This window comes from Triticum urartu, chromosome 7A (assembly GCF_056163025.1).
Source record: "Triticum urartu cultivar PI428250 chromosome 7A, HENAU_Tu73, whole genome shotgun sequence".
Classification (NCBI taxonomy): domain Eukaryota; kingdom Viridiplantae; phylum Streptophyta; class Magnoliopsida; order Poales; family Poaceae; genus Triticum; species Triticum urartu.
Genome location: NC_141879.1, coordinates 150,968,590 through 150,990,499, shown reverse-complemented (window position 1 = coordinate 150,990,499; position 21,910 = coordinate 150,968,590). Strand labels below are relative to the sequence as shown.

At 46.6% G+C, this 21,910-nt stretch overlaps 2 protein-coding genes across 2 annotated transcripts; both read right to left on the bottom strand.

Moving 5' to 3' along the window:
* Window positions 1-12,514: 12,514 nt before the first annotated feature.
* On the bottom strand, window positions 12,515-13,154 carry LOC147958688 (uncharacterized). The gene is made up of 2 exons (XM_087535762.1): window positions 12,900-13,154; window positions 12,515-12,823 (listed from the first exon to the last, which is right to left on the bottom strand). Exons 1-2 carry the CDS (start codon window positions 13,152-13,154, stop codon window positions 12,515-12,517), a joined length of 564 nt encoding a protein of 187 aa, XP_087391888.1.
* A 4,222-nt stretch (window positions 13,155-17,376) lies between these two features.
* Window positions 17,377-18,339, bottom strand: LOC147958687 (uncharacterized). Its single transcript, XM_087532250.1, has one exon. It carries the CDS (start codon window positions 18,337-18,339, stop codon window positions 17,377-17,379), a length of 963 nt encoding a protein of 320 aa, XP_087388376.1.
* Window positions 18,340-21,910: the final 3,571 nt, after the last annotated feature.

Genomic DNA, 21,910 nt, shown 5'->3' with positions numbered 1-21,910 from the left:
TGGTTCTGTTGCTAACATTTGCAACTCGAAACAGGGACTACGGATTAAGCGAAGATTGGCTAAGGACGAGGTGACGATGCGCGTGGGAAATGGTTCCAAAGTCGATGTAATCGCGGTCGGCACGCTACCTCTACATCTACCTTCGGGATTAGTATTAGACCTAAATAATTGTTATTTGGTGCCAGCGTTGAGCATGAACATTATATCTAGATCTTGTTTGATGCGAGACGGTTATTCATTTAAATCAGAGAATAATGGTTGTTCTATTTATATGAGTAAAATATTTTATGGTCATGCACCCATGAAGAATGGTCTATTCTTATTAAATCTCGATAGTAGTGACACACACATTCATAATGTTGAAGCCAAAAGATGCAGAGTTGATAATGATAGTGCAACTTATTTGTGGCACTACCGTTTATGTCATGTCGGTATAAAGCGCATGAAGAAACTCCATACTGATGGACTTTTGGAACCACTTGATTATGAATCACTTGGTACTTGCGAACCGTGCCTTATGGGTAAGATGACAAAAACACCATTCTCCGGTACTATGGAGAGAGCAACAGATTTGTTGGAAATCATACATACAGATGTATGTGGTCCGATGAATGTTGAGGCTCGTATCGTTATTTTCTCACCTTCATAGATGACTTAAGCAGATATGGGTATATCTACTTAATGAAACATAAGTCTGAAACATTTGAAAAGTTCAAAGAATTTCAGAGTGAAGTTGAAAATCATCGTAACAAGAAAATAAAATTCCTACGATCTGATCGTGGAGGAGAATATTTGAGTTACGAGTTTGGTGTACATTTGAAACAATGCGGAATAGTTTCGCAACTCACGCCACCCGGAACACCACAGCGTAATGGTGTGTCCGAACGTCATAATCGTACTTTAGTAGATATGGTGCGATCTATGATGTCTCTTACTGATTTACCGCTATTGTTTTGGGGTTATGCTTTAGAGATGGCCGCATTCACGTTAAATAGGGCACCATCAAATCCGTTGAGACGACGCCTTATGAACTGTGGTTTGGCAAGAAACCAAAGTTGTCGTTTCTGAAAGTTTGGCGCTGCGATGCTTATGTGAAAAAGCTTCAACCTGATAAGCTCGAACCCAAATCGGAGAAATGTGTCTTCATAGGATATCCAAAGGAAACTATTGGATACACCTTCTATCACAGATCCGAAGGCAAGACTTTTGTTGCTAAATTCGGAAACTTTCTAGAGAAGGAGTTTCTCTCGAAAGAAGTGAGTGGGAGGAAAGTAGAACTTGATGAGGTAACTATACCCGCTCCCTTATTGGAAAGTAGTACATCACAGAAACATGTTTCTGTGACACCTACACCAATTAGTGAGGAAGCTAATGATGATGATCATGAAACTTCAGAACAAGATACTACTGAACCTCGTAGATCAACCAGAGTAAGATCCGCACCAGAGTGGTACGGTAATCCTGTTCTGGAAGTCATGCTACTAGATCATGATGAACCTACGAACTATGGAGAAGCGATGGTGAGCATAGATTCCGCAAAATGGCTTGAAGCCATGAAATCTGAGATGGGATCCATGTATGAGAACAAAGTGTGGACTTTGGTTGACTTGCCAAAAGATCGGCAAGCAATTGAGAATAAATGGATCTTCAAGAAGAAGACTGACGCTGACGGTAATGTTACTGTCTACAAAGCTCGACTTGCCGCAAAAGGTTTTCAACAAGTTCAAGGGATTGACTACGATGAGACCTTCTCACCTGTAGCGATGCTTAAGTCTGTCCGAATCATGTTAGCAATTGCTGCATTTTATGATTATGAAATTTGGCAGATGGATGTCAAAACTGCATTCCTGAATGGATTTCTGGAAGAAGAGTTGTATATGATGCAGCCGGAAGGTTTTGTCGAGCCAAAGGGAGCTAACAAAGTGTGCAAGCTCCAGCGATCCATTTATGGACTGGTGCAAGCCTCTCGGAGTTGGAATAAACGCTTTGATAGTGTGATCAAAGCATTTGGTTTTGTACAGACTTTTGGAGAAGCCTGTATTTACAAGAAAGTGAGTGGGAGCTCTGTAGCGTTTCTGATATTATATGTAGATGACATATTACTAATCGGAAATAATATAGAATTTCTGGATAGCATAAAGGGATACTTGAATAAGAGTTTTTCAATGAAAGACCTCGGTGAAGCTGCTTACATATTGGGCATTAAGATCTATAGAGATAGATCAAGATGCCTAATTGGAATTTCACAAAGCACATACCTTGACAAAGTTTTGAAGAAGTTCAAAATGGATCAAGCAAAGAAAGGATTCTTGCCTGTGTTACAAGGTGTGAAATTGAGTAAGACTCAATGCCCGACCAATGCAGAAGATAGAGAGAAAATGAAAGATGTTCCCTATGCTTCAGCCATAGGCTCTATCATGTATGCAATGCTGTGTACCAGACCGGATGTGTGTCTTGCTATAAGTCTAGCAGGGAGGTACCAAAGTAATCCAGGAGTGGATCAGTGGACAGCGGTCAAGAACATCCTGAAATACCTGAAAAGGACTAAGGATATGTTTCTCATATATGGAGGTGACAAAGAGCTCATCGTAAATGGTTACGTTGATGCAAGCTTTGACACTGATCCGGACGATTCTAAATCGCAAACCGGATACGTGTTTACATTAAACGGTGGAGCTGTGAGTTGGTGCAGTTCTAAACAAAGCGTTGTGGCGGGATCTACATGTGAAGCGGAGTACATAGCTGCTTCGGAAGCAACAAACGAAGGAGTCTGGATGAAGGAGTTCATTTCCGATCTAGGTGTCATACCTAGTGCATCGGGTCCAATGAAAATCTTTTGTGACAATACTGGTGCAATTGCCTTGGCAAAGGAATCCAGATTTCACAAGAGAACCAAGCACATCAAGAGACGCTTCAATTCCATCCGGGATCTAGTCCAGGTGGGAGACATAGAGATTTGCAAGATACATACGGATCTGAATGTAGCAGACCCATTAACTAAGCCTCTTCCACGAGCAAAACATGATCAGCACCAAAGCTCCATGGGTGTTAGAATCATTACTGTGTAATCTAGATTATTGACTCTAGTGCAAGTGGGATACTGAAGGAAATATGCCCTAGAGACAATAATAAAGTTATTATTTTATTTCCTTATATCATGATAAAATGTTTATTGTTCATGCTAGAATTGTATTATCCGGAAACATAATACTTGTGTGAATACATAGACAAACTAAACGTCACTAGTATGCCTCTACTTGACTAGATCGTTAATCAAAGATGGTTATGTTTCCTAACCATAGACATGTGTTGTCATTTGATTAACGGGGTCACATTATTAGGAGAATGATGTGATTGACATGACCCATTCCATTAGCTTAGCACCCGATCGTTTAGTATGTTGCTATTGCTTTCTTCATGACTTATACATGTTCCTATGACTATGAGATTATGCAACTCCCGTTTGCCGGAGGAACACTTTGTGTGCTACCAAAAGTCACAACGTAACTGGGTGATTATAAAGGAGCTCTACAGGTGTCTCCAAAGGTACATGTTGGGTTGGCGTATTTCGAGATTAGGATTTGTCACTCCGATTGTTGGAGAGGTATCTCTGGGCCCTCTCGGTAATGCACATCACATAAGCCTTGCAAGCATGCAACTAATGAGTTAGTTGTGAGATGATGTATTATGAAACGAGTAAAGAGACTTGCCGGTAACGAGATTGAACTAGGTATTGAGATACCGACGATCGAATCTCGGGCAAGTAACATACCGATGAAAAAGGGAACAAAGTATGTTGTTATGCGGTCTGACCGATAAAAGATCTTCATAGAATATGTGGGAGCCAATATGAGCATCCAGGTTCCGCTATTGGTTATTGACCGGAGACATGTCTCGGTCATGTCTACATTGTTCTCGAACCCGTAGGGTCCGCACGCTTAACGTTACGATGACAGTTTCATTATGAGTTTATATATTTTGATGTAGAGAAGTTAGTTCAGAGTCCCGGATGTGATAACGGACATGATGAGGAGTCTCGAAATGGTCGAGACATAAAGATTGATATATTGGAAGCCTATGTTTGGACATCGGAAGTGTTCCGGGTGAAATCGGCATTTTACCGGAGTACCAGGAGGTTGCCGGAACCCCCCGGTAACCTAATGGGCCTTAATGGGAATAGTGGAGGAAGAGGAGAGGAGGCCTAGGGGCTGCCGCGCGCCCCTCCCCCCCAAGTCTGAATTGGACAAGGAGGGGGGGGGGCGCCCCCCCTTTCCTTTGTTCCCTCTCTTCCTTCTTCCCCAAGTCCTAATCCAACTAGGGAAAGGGGGGAGTCCTACTCCTGGTAGGAGTAGGACTCCTCCTGCGCGCCTCCTCCTATGGCCGGCCACACCCCCCCTTGGCTCCTTTATATACGGGGGCAGGGGGCACCCCTAGACACACAAGTTGATCTCTAAGATCGTTCTCTTAGCCGTGTGCGGTGCCTCCTTCCACCATAGTCCTCGATAATATTGTAGTGGTGCTTAGGCAAAGCCCTGCGACAGTAGAACATCAAGATCGTCACCACGCCGTCGTGCTGACGGAACTCTTCCCCGACACTTTGCTGGATCGGAGTCCGGGGATCGTCATCGAGATGAACGTGTGCTAGAACTCAGAGGTGGCATAGTTTCGGTGCTTGATCGGTCGGGCCGTGAAGATGTACGACTACATCAACCGCGTTGTCATAACGCTTCCGCTGTCGGTCTACGAGGGTACGTAGATCACACTCTCCCCTCTCGTTGCTATGCATCACCATGATCTTGCGTGTGCGTAGGAAAATTTTGAAATTACTACGTTCCCCAACACCCGCATCCATGGAGGCCACCAAGCAAAGGAGGACGACATCGATGGGCCACTCCCTAGACCTCTCGGAGCCTGGCGCCCTCAGGAGTAGGGGCGGCGACCGGAGCAGCCGTTGGCATGGTAGTGGCGGCCGCCGGCGCGGGAGGCAGGCCGACGAGGGAGGGAGGCATGCGGCCGGCGCGGGAGGCGGGGGCGGCGAGGGACGCTTGCGGCCGGCGTGGGAGGAAGGAGGATCAGAGAGGTCCTTCGGGCATGGGCGTAGTGCGCAACGGTTTTTTTTTTCCGAAAGGGTGCGTGGGTTAATGATCATGGCTTAAGCGTGGCTTGTTGCGTTAAACACGGAGATATTTTAGACCCTTGGATCGGTTCGTGTTATTTGGATCTGCTCCTCTCTTCTTTTTATAGGGGTAGTAGATGGGGCGATCCATTTCGTCCGTCATCGTATGTTGGGTTGACGCGGACATAAAAGCCGGCTCAATGCGCCGATCCAAACAAACGTACGTCCGTTCGTCCGCCTGCCGATCCATTTCCGGCTCAATTTTAAGTAGGATTTGCGTCGGCGTGGACACAAAGCGGACGCGCGCGCTCGCCCTCTTTCCTCTCCAGGCCCGCTGGTTGGTGGCACATTGACCTCTTCACATCCAACAGCACACCGTCGCCGCCTGCTTCGTCGCCGACACCCCCAGCCATTTTTTCCGATAGAACAAGGATACATAAATAGTTCTAGCGTACACAGATAAAATAAAAGACCAACTACTCGTCGTCGCTTTCCGACTCTGACTCGTTAATGTCCTCCTCCGGCGTCTGAATGTAGGCATCAGCATACTGCTCGTCCTCGAAGTACCACCCCGACGTTTCTCGCTTCAGTTTCAATTGAGCGGCCTGCTTCCGCGCACGCTTGTCCTCCCGATAGGCGGCTCGCTTCGTCCTCCTCGCCTCCCTCTTCGTCCTCCTTTGCTTGTAAAACTGGCGCTCGTCGATGATGTCCTGCAAGAAGCATTCGCGCCACACCACCATGGCTTCCACATCCATTTCGGCGATGGTGAGGTGACGCTGCCGCCTCCGATGGACACGACGATCCTCATCGGTGAAAAGCCGTGGGAGAGGCGCCAGATCCTGCGCCCACTGGCTCGACACGTCAGGAAAATTCATCTCCCCACGAGGCCTCAGGAGGCGCCAGGCCACCGCGCCGCGCGGACCGCCTCCTCTACGGTGTCGAAGGTGCCGAGGATGAGGCGTTTCTCGCCAAAACAGATCTCGGAGGAGAAGTCGCCGGAGCGGCGCTCGCAGACTCCGCGAAAATCCGAAGCGCCCAGGCGGCGAATCGACATGATGGCGCAGAGCCGGCGAGGCTAGTGAGAGGGGGCGAGACAAGTGGGCGGCGGACAGAGTGTGGAGGGAGCGCCTTCTTATAACGAGCGTCGGCCGCGGCGCGCGCGAACCTTTCCCGCGCGATGGAGCACCACAACCAGCGCGCGCTAGCCCGATTTTCACCCTCGCGCGCAAACCTTTCCCACGTGCTGGAGCGCCAAAACCAGGGCAACGACATGACTGCTGGCATGATCTACAACGTGCGCGGTCGTGAAATGGGTCGGCGCGTTGGGCGCACCGCTGAACCAAATAAAAAACAGGGCGACGGACGGGTGGCCGATCCAAACAGATAAAAAGCGGACAGAAACGCCGTCCGTTATGTTATCTGTTCAGTGCAATTAAGCAAGAGCTAGCAGAACTTATTTTTTGACAAAAAAGAGCTGGTAGAACATGAACCCTGAGTTTTACGATCACAATATTGCCTCAAAAAATATATACATTTACCAAATTGTATCCTGCCACGTCTGGTTCTGGGATAAAGCCTTTTCCCTAATGCAGCTTGCAAAAATTTTGAGACATTTTTTCACCGCATCCTCTTGTGGGCCTGTGACGATGTTTTCCAGAGGCATGGTGGACAGACCGACCGGAGATCTACGCGGACCATCTATCCTCTCAGTGGGCCGGAGACCTGTCCTTCTCGGACTTTTCCGGACAAAATTATTGTTCTGATCTATGTGGTTAACAAAATCCCGATTTGACCTTGTTTTAAAAAAAATTGATTTTGACCTGTTTGGGTGACGCCAACATCCCTGACGTCTGGGTTGCGAAGCAGACGCCAGGCACCCTGGCGTCTGGCCTCTGGCCCGCACTGCCCGCCTGCCCATTGACCTGTTGACGTGGCAAAGGGGCCAGACGCCAAGGACCCTGGCGTCTGGCCCTGGTAAGTGGATAACGGCGCGGGCCAGCCCACCCATCCCCATCTCATCTTCTCCTGGCGTTTGGGTCAAGAACAGAGGGCTGTTCGTCGCCCCTTCTCTCCCTCCCCCCCGATCTACTCCATTAACCGCTCAAACTCGCAGATCTGACCCCCCAAGCTTCTTTGAGGTATTCTCCCCCATTCCCTCCAATTTGTTTTTGTTTCCCCCTCTCTTGTTGGATGCATTATTTCACATTAGGTGATGTTAGATTAGTAGATGGTTTCTTTGTTTTAGGAAATAGTTTGTAGTTGGTAGATGATTTGGTAGGTAGTGTAGTTTGTAGATGTTTGTAGTTGTCCACCAATAGACATAGTTTGTGATTTTTTTGAATTGTAGATGATGTATGCATGTGCTAGTAAATTAGCTATATGTTGAATATATAGATGGCATAATATTTGTTTGAATCTGAGAAGGCTACTTTGGCAAGCAAAGATATTTAGAAAAAATATTATATGTGTGAAGTGGTATGACAATAAAGTTGAATATATAGATGGCATAATTTTATTTGCAAAAGAGATGATGAAATTTGATGATTGTGTGTGACATGATTTGTTCAATAGAATGGTGGATGATGATTATGAAATTTATTTGATGGTGAAATTTGGTACTCTAGATGATATGTGTGCATATGTAGAAGAAAGAAATGATGTGGTTATGTGTGAGAAGAATGGTGTGTTCATATGGCATAACTTGAAGAAGGAAATAGTATTGTTTGATATTGTTCATGTATTCATAGATGTTTGTGATATTTTTTTAAGATGGCGGATGATGCTGGACCTTGGTATGGCGGATTAATCGATGAGTGGGATAAGGAGCATCGTGCTCGTGCCATTGAGAAGGGAGAGGTAAGAAGCAAGACTTATCAATTTTCGTTGTTTCTCATTTGTGTTCTTGTATTGATTAAAACATCACTTTATTTGCGGCTTGTAGTTGCTATGCGCGTGAGGGGTCATTCCACTGATGACTTTACTTACAACCCGCGGTACGAGCCTTACATTCGGAGATTGGGTCTTCTCCCATTCGTGTTGCAGTTTAAGCGACGCGCTCCGCCGGTGAACCACGCGACGCTGACCGCACTTGTGGATCGTTGGAGGCCGGAGACTCACTCGTTCCACCTTCCATTTGGGGAGATGACGATGACCCTTGAGGACATGGCTATGATAAGCGGCCTTCGTATCAACGGACAAGCTGTTACTGGTCGTGTCAGTGCCGTTAATTGGCGAGAACGGACTGACATTTTAATTGGTGTTCAGCCCGACGCCCCTGAGGAAGGCAAGGCCGATACCGCGAGAGTGAGGCATTCTTGGCTAAAACTGGTCAGAGGAAACACCAATTCATGCCCTCAGGGTGCCAATGACGTGGTTGTGCAGCAGTACGCGCGGGCCTATCTTTGGTATGTACTAACCAAGGTAGTCTTCTCAGATGCAACCGAGAACTCGGCCCTCTGGATGTTCCTGGAGCTACTCAATAACTGGGATACCCAGTATAGCTGGGGTTCGGCCGCACTAGCATATTTGTATCATCAGGTAAGTGATATTTGCAACCATTTAACTTTCATTTGTCATGCGCCTCCATATCTAACATGTTTGTTTGATTGCAGCTTGACTTGGCGTGTCGCAGGAAGGGAGATACATCCTCATTGGCTGGGTTTGTTTGGAGCCTATCCGTGTGGATGTGGGAGCGGATCCCGGTTGGACAGCCCGATATCAAGAACCCCAACATGGCAAACCCACGGGGTAATCATGACGGGCTGCATGATGATGATCCATATCGGCGCCCTACGCTTGCTTACTATTGGGAACAAGTGACATTATACACAGGAAGCTCGCATGTGCGATACAAGTGCTATATGAACGAGCTGGACACCTTGACTACTGAGCAGGTATAGAGAAGTTCGATGAGACCAAATTTAGTCAAGAATGAAACTTGTATCTAACAATGTATCTCTTTGTTTTGCAGGTACATTGGTTGCCTTATATGGAAGATCGTGACTATGATCTTAATGAGATGTGCACGCGTGATAGCCATCTTTGGCGGGCGAGGTGCCCAATGATATGCTTCTTCGCAGTCGAGTGGCACTTTGTAGACCGTGTGGCAAGACAATTTGGAAGAAGACAAGGTATTCCAATTGAGGAGAGCAACGAGGAAACGCTATCTCTGCATCGGTGAGCAAGCATGCCTTGAGTGTGTAGTAGAGCATTGAATAAGTCTATGTTTGCTCATGCTTTGTCCCGTGCATCATTTGTAGGTTCAATCCAAGGAACAATCAGGATATATCGGATTGGTCAAACAAACACCGTGCGTGGATAGAAATTTGGAATCAAAGAGACACGTTAGTGCAATCAGAGAATAGACCTCACAATCAGTCAGCATATCAGAAGTATCAAGTGTGGTATGCGGATCATTACTGGTTAAAGCTAAAGCCTGGTTGGACTCACGAGGAGTGGTCGGAGTTGGTGTCTGAAGACCCGGAGACTGCAGAAGGTTATCATACCTTCAACACAGTTGTGAGAGACACCAGAGGGGCTCACGTTGACTATGCACCGATGCATGATGAAATGGTAGTCTGTTTGACCTATTCTAACAAACTTGCATCATGTTGTCTTCTTTCAAATACATAAGTTTGATGTGTTCATGAATTGCAGGGCAGAGAGTTGCTTCTGTGCGTCAACGATGCCAATGTTGCACTGAGTCATCCACCTGGTGGTGTATTATCTGAGAGGACTCTTAGGAGCACGATGGAGGTGTGGCCAATATATTATAAAAGTTTCTTTTCGTGGATTATTTATTTGCATCTCATATCATAGCATATTTTGTGTTGTTGCAGAAGTTCAAGAAGCGGTTCCATAAGATGGCAGCAATGCTTTCTTGCCATGGTGCTCAGTCCAGTGACGTGTATGCACCTGGTAGTCGCGCCGCCAGAGCTAATAGATGGCGTTATATCCAGAACGATGAGGACATGGAGGAGGAGGTCCATGAAGAGGATCCAACACATCAAGAGGAGCCAACACATCATGAGGAGCATGAGTATGATGCAACACATCAACAAGATCATGAGTATGATGTTGATGCTCCACAACCATCACAGGTTACACAACCGACACAAGGCAATGCTCGCTCTAGGAAAGGCAAAGTCATAGCTAAGACACCAGGCAAGAAAGGTAGAAAGAAGACATGGAACACACAATTCCATAGTCCGGAGTATCCTCATCAGCTTATCCCAACAGGAATGCAAAGATATAAGGCCAACATTGAGGCGGAGGAGGAGGCATACAACGAAGAGGAGGAGGAGGCTAGCGAAGAGGAGGAGCCTACACTTGCAGCACTCATGAAGAGAGGAAGGAGGAAGTGAGCTTCTTGTTTGGAAGTGCATGAACTAGGTGGTGTTTGTATGCATGAACTTGGTGTTGTGGTAAAAACTTTTAAGGTTGTCTTGAATTTGGTGTCTTATGTATGCACTTGGTGTCTTATGTATGCATGAATTTGTCGTGATGAAAAATCTGTGAACTTGTTGTCGTTTGTATGCAAGAATTTGTCGTGGTGAAAGTTCTGTGAAATGTGCTATCTTCTGTGTTCTATGAACCTGTCATATTATTATATATGTGATATCTTCTTGTGTGAAACAACAAGTCCAAAATAATGTACAGGGCCCCAGAAGCCAGGGTCCTTGGCGTTTGGTTTGAAGTCAGGGGACCAGACGCCACGATCCCTAGCGTCTGGTTTGAAGTCAGGGGACCAAACGCCATGATCCCTGGCGTCTGGTGGTCGACTGGAAGCAAAAGCAGAGGCCTGGATAGCAGAAACAGGGCAGCCAGACGCCAGGGTCCATGGCGTGTGGCCCTGGTGTAGTAGTTTTTTTTATTCTGTTCATATTTTGTCACAACATAGTATCGAATTACATAGATATTTTGTTCTAGCAAACACCTATAGTATCGAATGACAAACATTAGTGTTCACATAATAGCAAATGACAAACATTAGTGTTCACATAATAGCAAATGACAAACATAGTTATCACATAATCTCAAATTACACAAATAGTCTCGAATGAAAACTTCATCACATACAATGTCTCGAATGACATAAGTAGTTCATGACCACGATGGTCCACGATAGTTGAAACGACATGAACATCACATATAACTCGGTTTCCTGTAGCAATGCAAGTCAACAACCCTTTTCCATCCCCATTCTTGCAGCATTTCTTGAATCTTGTCATCATCAGTTATGTCAACCAATTTTCTTTCCCCGGGGCCATCTGACTGCTTCCTGCTGACGTAGTACACAAAATCCTCTTCCTTCAACCCTTGCTTCAACATGAATTTAGTCTTCAACCAATCGAAAGTGAGGTCCACTTCACTAACTTGCACAACACATGGAGACAAGCCTTCGACATGAACAATAGGGCTAAGCACCCACTGAGTACCCTTAGCCATCTACAACACACAAATCTCTTAGTACCTAACCTATGATACATTAAACCACGAGGAAAACAAACTAGGGTTTACACAAAGCTATGATACATTAAACCAACCAAAAATGGGGGTGGAGTTGATTTACCTTCTAGTTTCTAAATCCTAAAGATCCAACGGTGAAACCAGACCGATTCATGAGAGATTTGAGGGGGGTTAGGGTACTGGATGAGAGTGAGTGGATGAGAGGTCTAGAGGTGAGAGTGAGTGGAGATGAAAGGAATGAGAGGGGTAGAGGTGGAGATGAATGGATGTGAGGGCTAGAGGTGGGACCAAAGAATCTTATCCACTCGAAATTTGCTCTCTGGATAGGGAGCCAGACGCCAGGGACCTTGGCGTCTGGGTGTGCACACTTACAAATAGGCAAAATGCTCTCTGGATAGGGACCCAGACGCCAGGGACCTTAGCGTCTGGGTGTGTTGCAAACTGGCAAAATGCTCAGACAGATCAGACAGGTGTCTGGTCTCCTGCGTGACCAAAACGAGCCAGACGCCAGGGACCTTGGCGTCTGGTCTGGATAGGGACCCAGACTCCAAGGTGCCTGGCGTCTGGCTCTCTGGATCGGGCATCAGACAGATCAGACAGGTGTCTGGTCTCCTGCGTGACCAAAACGAGCCAGACGCCACGGACCTTGCCATCTGGTCTGGATAGTTTGCACATAATTTCAAATAGGTTGCACACATTTTTAAACATTGGAAATCAAACAAAAATATGAACAAAGTATAGTTTGCACATAATTTCAAATAGGTTGCACATAAGTAGTTCATGACCACACAAGGTCTCAAATAACAAGTTCACACATGATGTCTCAAATGACATAAGTAGTTCATGACCACACACGGTCTCGAATGACAAGTTCATACATTAAACAAAGTCTCGACATTCCATCATCGACGCCAGTGCCTTTCCATTTGTCTACTGAGTAGTACGGGGCCACTTTCCCTTCTTGTCATGTGCCTCGTCCTCCTCTCGTGCATCGCGAGCCCTTGCAAGTTTTCTTGCCCTCTCTTCTTGACGAGCCTCCTTCTCTTTGTGTGCCCTCTCTTGCTCACGCTTCTTGCGCTCGTTCTTCTCCTTCTCACGACGCTCATGCTCCAATCCCCGTGCAAAGGACTCCTCGAACAGGCGCTGCCTTCGTAAGTAATCTCGATGTTGGTCCTCTTGGACATCTTTTGGTACCTCGTGATCTATCCAAGTGAAGTACTTGCAAAGTGGAGGAGGCGACTACATAAAAATCATGTTTTTGTTAATAATATGAGCTCAAACTTGATGAGGTTTTTTGTATGTACACCCAACATACTGGTGGTATGTCATATGCGTTAGTTGGCCTTCGACGATCATGTGCATAGTTGGGAGACACGAAAAACCTTCTACCTTCTATCCATGACTTCTTGCGGTCCGTGGACACCTTCAGCTTGCAAACATCACCACACCAACATGGTGGTGTGGGCACATCCTTCTCCTTCTCCTTGTCCAACCTGTCCTCCATCCACGTCTTCGGCATGTCCTCTTGATCCGCGCACGCCGGCCTCGTGCTGGAACCGGATGAAGCCATGCCTACAAAAAGAACAATTGTTAGCACAAGACACAAAGAGATACATGTGCAAATATAGTAAATCAATAAATGCTAGGAATTGTATGAACAAATAATATACCATTACTATTAGATAAACCATCTGGATTAAGCAAATAACCGAAGGCCGGTCCATTATCAACCATTCCTCTCCGACCACCACCACCTCTAGCACTTGTGCTTCCTCTCCAACCACCACCACCTCTAGCACTTGTGCTTGCTCGACCACCACCTCTAGCACTTGTGCTTGTTGGAAATATGCCCTAGAGGCAATAATAAATTGGTTATTATTATATTTCCTTGTTCATGATAATCGTTTATTATCCATGCTAGAATTGTATTGATAGGAAACTCAGATACATGTGTGGATACATAGACAACACCATGTCCCTAGTAAGCCTCTAGTTGACTAGCTCGTTGATCAATAGATGGTTACGGTTTCCTGACCATAGACATTGGATGTCGTTGATAACAGGATCACATCATTAGGAGAATGATGTGATGGACAAGACCCAATCCTAAGCCTAGCACAAAGATCGTGTAGTTCGTATGCTAAAGCTTTTCTAATGTCAAGTATCATTTCCTTAGACCATGAGATTGTGCAACTCCTGGATACCGTAGGAGTGCTTTGGGTATGCCAAACGTCACAATGTAACTGGGTGGCTATAAAGGTACACTACAGGTATCTCCAAAAGTGTCTGTTGGGTTGGCACGAATCGAGACTGGGATTTGTCACTCCGTGTAAACGGAGAGGTATCTCTGGGCCCACTCGGTAGGACATCATCATAATGTGCACAATGTGACCAAGGAGTTGATCATGGGATGATGTGTTACGGAACGAGTAAAGAGACTTGCCGGTAACGAGATTGAACAAGGTATCGGGATACCGACGATCGAATCTCGGGCAAGTATCGTACCGATAGACAAAGGGAATTGTATACGGGATTGATTGAATCCTTGACATCGTGGTTCATCCGATGAGATCATCGTGGAACATGTAGGAGCCAACATGGGTATCCAGATCCCACTGTTGGTTATTGACCAGAGAGTTGTCTCGGCCATGTCTGCATGACTCCCGAACCCGTAGGGTCTACACACTTAAGGTTCGATGACGCTATGGTTATAGGGAAAGTATGTACGCGGTTACCGAATGTTGTTTGGAGTCCCGGATGAGATCCCGGACGTCACGAGGAGTTACGGAATGGTCCGGAGGTAAAGATTGATATATAGGAAGTATGGTTTTGGCCACCGGAAGTGTTCTGGGCATCACCAGTAGTGTACCGGGACCACCAGAGGGGTCCGGGGGTCCACCAGGTGGGGCCACCAGCCCCGGAGGCCTACATGGGCCAATAGTGGGAAGGGACCAGCCCCTAGGTGGGCTGGGGCACCTCCCACCAAGGCCCAAGGCGCCTCCTAGAGGGGAAGGGGGCAAACCCTAGGGCAGATGGGCCTTAAGGCCCACCCTAGGTGCGCCCCCCTCTCTCCCCCCTTGGCCGCAACCCTAGATGGGTTTTGGGGCTGCCGCCACCCCTAGGGAGGGAACCTAGATGGGGGCGCAGCCCCTCCCCTTCCCCTATATATACATGAGGTATTGGGGGCTGCAAGACACACGAGATCATCTCCCTCTTGGCGCAGCCCTACCTCTCTCCCTCCTCGTCTCTCGTAGTGCTTGGCGAAGCCCTGCTGGAGTTCCGCGCTCCTCCACCACCACCACGCCGTCGTGCTGCTGCTGGACGGAGTCTTCCCCAACCTCTCCTTCTCCCCTTGCTGGATCAAGGCGTGGGAGACGTCACCGGGCTGCACGTGTGTTGAACGCGGAGGCGCCGTGGTTCGGCGCTTAGATCGGAATCAACCGCGATCTGAATCGCTTCGAGTACGACTCCTTCATCTGCGTTCTTGCAACGCTTCCGCTTAGCGATCTACAAGGGTATGTAGATGCACTCTCCTTCCCCTTGTTGCTAGATTACTCCATAGATTGATCTTGGTGATGCGTAGAAAATTTTAAATTTCTGCTACGATCCCCCACAGTGGCATCATGAGCTAGGTCTATGCGTAGTTTCTATGCACGAGTAGAACACAAAGCAGTTGTGGGCGTCGATATTGTCAATTTACTTGCCGTTACTAGTCTTATCTTGATTCGGCGGCATCGTGGGATGAAGCGGCCCGGACCGACCTTACATGTACTCTTACGTGAGACTGGTTCCACCGACTGACATGCACTAGTTGCATAAGGGGGCTAGCGGGTGTCTGTCTCTCCCACTTTAGTCGGATCGGATTCGATGAAAAGGGTCCTTATGAAGGGTAAATAGAAATTGGCATATCATGTTGTGGTTTTGGCGTAGGTAAGAAACGTTCTTGCTAGAAACCTATAGCAGCCACGTAAAAACTTGCAACAACAATTAGAGGACGTCTAAATTGTTTTTGCAGCATATGCCTTGTGATGTGATATGGCCAAAAGGATGTGATGAATGATATATGTGATGTATGACATTGATCATGTTCTTGTAATAGGAATCACGACTTGCATGTCGATGAGTATGACAACCGCCAGGAGCCATAGGAGTTGTCTTAATTTATTTATGACCTGCGTGTCAACTTAAACGTCATGTAATTACTTTACTTTATTGCTAAAGCATTAGCCATAGTAGTAGAAGTAATAGATGACGAGACAACTTCAAGAAGACACGATGATGGAGATCATGGTGTCATGCCGGTGACAACGATGATCATGGAGCCCCGAAGATGGAGATCAAAAGGAGCAAAATGATATTGGCCATATCATGTCACTATTTGATTGCATGTGATGTTTATCATGTTTTACATCTTATTTGCTTAGAATGGCGGTAGCTTAAATAAGATGGTCCCTCACTAAAATTTCAAGAAAAGTGTTCCCCCTAACTGTGCACCGTTGCGAAGGTTCGTTGTTTCGAAGCACCACGTGATGATCGGGTGTGATAGATTCTAACGTTCGAATACAATGGGTGTTGACGAGCCTAGCGTGTACAGACATGGCCTCGGGACACATGCGTAACACTTAGGTTGACTTGACGAGCCTAGCATGTACAGACATGGCCTCGGAACACGGAAGACCGAAAGGTCGAACATGAGTCGTATAGAAGATACGATCAACATGATATGTTCACCATTGATGACTAGTCCGTCTCACGTGATGATCGGACACGGCCTAGTCGATTCGGATCATGTTTCACTTAGATGACTAGAGGGATGTCTATCTGAGTGGGAGTTCATTAAATAATTTGATTAGATGAACTTAATTATCATGAACATAGTCTAAATTGTCTTTGCAAATATGTTGTAGATAAATAGCTCACGTCGCTGCGAGTACGACTCCTTCATCCGCGTTCTTGCAACGCTTCCGCTTAGCGATCTACAAGGGTATGTAGATGCACTCTCCTTCCCCTCGTTGCTAGATTACTTCATAGATTGATCTTGGTGATGCATAGAAAATTTTAAATTTCTGCTACGATCCCCAACAGTGCTTGCTCGACCACCACCTCTAGCACTTGTGCCTGCTCGACCACCACCTCTAGCACTTATGCCTCCTCGACCACCACCACCGTCACCTCTTCCACCTCGTTCACCATCGGTGCCACCTCCACGACTTGTTTTTCTTTTTTTGGTTTTCCTATTCTTGCATGTCCGCTCATTGTGCCCCCCTTCACCGCACACCCCACAGTTGATAGTGTCAGGAGCCTCCATGAAATGACCGCTACCAAATTGTTTCATGCCAGTGTATCCAGCCAGGTCATCCATATCACCCCTGAACCTCGTAGTTCTCCTTCTACCCTTGGTCTCCACCTCCAGAAGAGGGTCTGGCCTAATGTGAGGGCCATGGTACTCAGACCACTGTGATTGGTCCAAGAAAGGGTGAAATCTTGGCGCCCATGTCAACCTAGTAGCTTCCACATGGAACTCTTGCATCCGCACGGTTTTTCCATCACAAACATGTATGTTTCTCGCCTTCGCCGCCGTTACCAAATGCGAGCATGGACAATGATACTTACTAGGCCTCTCGCACTGGCACCACCAAGTCTTCAGACACACCTCAAATGTAGCACCACCATATTGTCTACTGTCTCACGTTGTGCCACCTGGCTCATCAATTTGATAGATCATTTGAATTCCGTCGAATATGATAACTTGTTGCCGTGAAGACTTGCTTGCTTGTAACTGCAACCATTCATCAACCTTTTCCGGATAATCCTTTTTTACCTATCCATTTTGCAGTCTCTTCAGAATGCCTCTGAAAGTACTCATTAAGCTTGAAGAATGTGTACTCCACTATTGCAGTCACCGGTAATGCACGAGCACCCTTCAGCACATTGTTGAAACATTCTACCAGATTGCTCTTCATGTCGCCATATCGCCTACCACCATCGTCATGAGCGCGTGCCCACTTGTGCTTCTCGCTTAAATTCCTAGTTAAGAACTCTTTTCCCCCTTCGTTCACCGCTGCAAAGAGTTTGTTGTACCGAGCATCGAAACCTTGGGTGGTGAAGTCCACACATACATGGGTAAGGTCTTTGCTGAGCTCCTTGCTCTTACATGCCCGGTAAAAGTTGGCCACGAAATGCCTCATGCACCATCTGTGGTGAAGCTTTGGAAATCCTGGAATAACAATGTCCATTGCCTTGAGTATGCCATGGTGCCGGTCCGATATGATGCATACCTCCCTAGCCCCAATCACGTTGTGCCTAACATGACCCATGAACCACTCCCAGTTGTCTTGGTGCTCGGAAGGCACCAAAGCAAATGCACACGGCAACACGTTGTCGTTTGATGAGTGCGCCATTGCTACCATTAGTGTGCCCTTGTATCTACCGGTCAAGAATGTGCCATCTATAGACAAGACCGGACGACAATGCTGAAACGCCTCCACACATTGTCCATAACTCCAGAAGGCATCGTGGAACACTCCCTCGTGATCCTCGACCACATGAAACATGCCCGGGTTCTTATGTGCAATCACGACCAACAACCTTGGGAGCTGGTTGTATGCTTCTTCATAACCACCATACAACATCCTAATAGCATTTGCCTTTGCCTTCCATGCCTTCCCATACTTGACTTCATAACCAAATTGTTTTTTCACCGTCCGCATTAGAAACCTCACTTTCACAGTGGGATCCAAGCCTATGTCTTTCATCGATTTGTATCCGAGATACTCAGATATGAGTTGACGGTGTGTCGTTCGAAGTCATTTAGATGGCGGTTTGCACCTATGAGTGGCAACACAACTTCTTAACACCCATTCTTCGGTTTCTTTAAGCTTTCTTGCATGAACCTTCCATGGGCATCCTTCATGCTCACACTTCACGGTGTAATGCAACTTCATGTCGGAGTGCTCAACATAAATTGGCCTATGGTTCCGAATGGCATAGTCAGCCAACCAAAACTTCAGCATAGGCAAGCTCAGAAATTTCACTCCTTTCTCCAAATAAGCATTCTCGTCCTCATTCTCCACCCTTGGTTCTCCTGGATCCGGGCATGGTGTTGGCTCAATCGCCGTCATTCTCATTCCACCGTCAACAACAGCTTTATGGGCAAGGCTAAGATCTTTAAACAAGTGAGTTCTTTTTTCTAAGCCCGTCAGCTCAAAGTGGATTTGGTTTTCCTCCTTTGTGAATCCATCCTCGTCCAACTGTTCAACTGGAGCCTCGTCATCTGATTCATATGCATATAGACGCCTAAAAGGCAAGTCACGATCCATGTCCTTTTGCGCTATGTACGCATCCAAGTCACCAACATCATTACCATGAAACCCTTCCTCTTGCTCTTCGTCGTCATCATAAGCATCTTCATCCTCTTGAATTACTTCGTCACTAGCAATCTGATGTCTACTACACAACCTTCTTCTTGTAGACGTTGTTGGGCCTCCAAGTGCAGAGGTTTGTAGGACAGTAGAAAATTTCCCTCAAGTGGATGACCTAAGGTTTATCAATCCGTAGGAGGCGTAGGATGAAGATGGTCTCTCTCAAGCAACCCTGCAACCAAATAACAAAGAGTCTCTTGTGTCCCCAACACATCCAATACAATGGTAAATTGTATAGGTGCACTAGTTCGGCGAAGAGATGGTGATACAAGTGCAATATGGATAGTAGATAAAGGTTTTTGTAATCTGAAATTATAAAAACAGCAAGGTAACTAATGATAAAAGTGAGCGTAAACGGTATTGCAATGCGTTGAAACAAGGCCTAGGGTTCATACTTTCGCTAGTGCAAGTTTCCTCAACAATACTAACATAATTGGATCACATAACTATCCCTCAACATGCAACAAAGAGTCACTCCAAAGTCACTAATAGCGGAGAACAAACGAAGAGATTATGGTAGGGTACGGAACCACCTCAAAGTTATTCTTTCCAATCAATCCATTGGGCTATTCCTATAAGTGTCACAAACAGCCCTAGAGTTCATACTAGAATAACACCTTAAGACACAAATCAACCAAAACCCTAATGTCACCTAGATACTCCAATGTCACCTCAAGTATCCGTGGGTATGATTATACGATATGCATCACACAATCTCAGATTCATCTATTCAACCAACACATAGAACCTCAAAGAGTGCCCCAAAGTTTCTACCGGAGAATCGCGATGAAAACGTGTGCCAACCCCTATGCATAGGTTCATGGGCGGAACCCGCAAGTTGGTCACCAAAACATACATCAAGTGGCACGTGGTATCCCATTGCCACCACAGATATCCACGGCAAGACATACATCAAGTATTCTCAAATCTTTAAAGACTCAATCCGATAAGATAACTTCAAAGGGGAAACTCAATTCATTACAAGAGAGAAGAGGGGGATGTGACGCCCTCGATTCAATCGTACACTAATCATACACGTAAATGTGTACGATCAAGATCAAGGACTCACGAGGAGATATCACAACACAACTCTAGACACAAATCAAAAAAATACAAGCTTTATATTACAAGCCAGGGGCCTCGAGGGCTCGAATACATAAGCTTGAATACACAAGAGTCAGCGGAAGTAACAATATCTGAGTACAGACATGAGTTAGACAAGTTTTGCCTTAAGAAGGCTAGCACAAAAGCAACGTTGATCGAAAAGGCAAGGCCTCCTGCCTGGGAGCCTCCTAACTACTCCAATTCATCAGCGGTCATCATGTAGTAGTCGGCTTCCTCCGGGTAGTAGTAATCAGCAGTTGCGTCGTCTGGCTCCTGGGATCCGTCATCTAGTCGCAACAATCGGTTATGGGGGAAAAAGAAGTAGCAAAGCAACCGTGAGTACTCATCCAAAGTACTCGCAAGACTTACATCAGACCTAAACTAAGTATGCAACTATATCAAAGGAATGGGTTGTATTTGTGGACTAAACTGCAGAATGCCAGAAGGGAAGGGGAAAGCCTAGCCTATCAAAGACTAGCATCTTCTGGAAACCACCATCTTGCAGCAACATGAGCGAGTAGAGTAGCATAAGGTAAAGTTGTAGTAATGTTTTCAACCTCGGCCAGAGATCCTTTCTCGACTCCCTGCGAGAAAGCAATCCCAGAGCCATACTATCCAAGTGTCAACACATTCCAAAACTCATCACCATCAAGTTCTCATCACAAGTATCCAGTTCTAGTTGTATCGATCGGGATAAAACTCCAAGTGTCCGTTACCGTAAGACAGGCTATCGATAGATGTTTTCTTCCCTGCAGGGGTGCACCAACTTACCCACCACGCTCGATTAACTCCGGCCGGACACACTTTCCTGGGTCATGCCTGACCTCGGCCAAACAATACACCGCAACCCAACCTAGGCTTAATAGAGAGGCCAACACGCTGGACTAAACCTATGCCCCTAGGGGTCATGGGCCATCTCCCCGGGAACTCCTGCACGTTGCGTACGCGGCCGGTGAGCAGACCTAGCTACCTCCTTCAACAAGGCAGCTAGGGTTGTCCTAACGTGTAAATACAGAGCAAACAATGCATCGCAAGGCATAACATGACGACGGCAGAGCTAGGGTTGCCCTAACGTAGTACTACATGTTGCAGACGGAGGGGATAAACATCCGAGGATCAACTCCCGGTGTTAGGCGGATTTCGGACAGAGGAAAAGAGGGGGAAAGTTCCATGTTCAGCATGCTAGGGGCATGTGACAGATGAACGGATCGCGTTTTTGGGTTCGTTGGATTTTTCTGAGCAACTTTCATATAGAAAACATTTTCATCCGAGCTACGGTTTAAAAGTTACGGATTTTCGAAGTTTAAACCAATTTCTGAATTATTTTAAAACCAGAAAAGGTTTATTTCGTCAGCAGTGATGTCAGCACTGCGTCAACTCTACCGACCAGTCAAACTGACAGGTGGGACCCACCTGTCAGCCTCTCTGTCTAACAGAGGCTTAACTAATCTAACAGGGTTAGTTAGGGGGCGTGGGCCCCAGCAGTTAGTGACTAGTTAGTACTAATTAACTAACTAATTTAACTAACGTTTTAATTAATCATTTTATTTATTAAAAAAAGTTTTACTCGCGGGACCCACATGTCAGCGAGCCAGAGCTACCACGTGGGCAGTTGACTTGGTCAACTGGGCCCGCGGGGCCCGGTAGTCAGCGGCACAATACGTGGGGCCCACTGCCACGCTGGCGCCAGCTCAGCGGGGCCGGCGACTCGTCGGTGGCGATGCCAGAATGCGGCGGAGGCCTCGGGACTCATCGGAAAACGCACTCCGACCACCGTTTTGCGCGCGCGAGGTGGCGTTCG

What these genes read in the sequence shown, in the direction of transcription:
- LOC147958687 (XM_087532250.1), bottom strand. Translation starts at nt 18,339, where the DNA reads ATGAAAGACATAGGCTTGGATCCCACTGTGAAAGTGAGGTTTCTAATG.
- LOC147958688 (XM_087535762.1), bottom strand. Translation starts at nt 13,154, where the DNA reads ATGGCTTCATCCGGTTCCAGCACGAGGCCGGCGTGCGCGGATCAAGAG. An exon ending in ACGCATATGACATACCACCA is followed by an intron (nt 12,824 to 12,899) that starts GTATGTTGGGTG and finishes ATTTTTATGTAG; the next exon opens with TCGCCTCCTCCACTTTGCAA.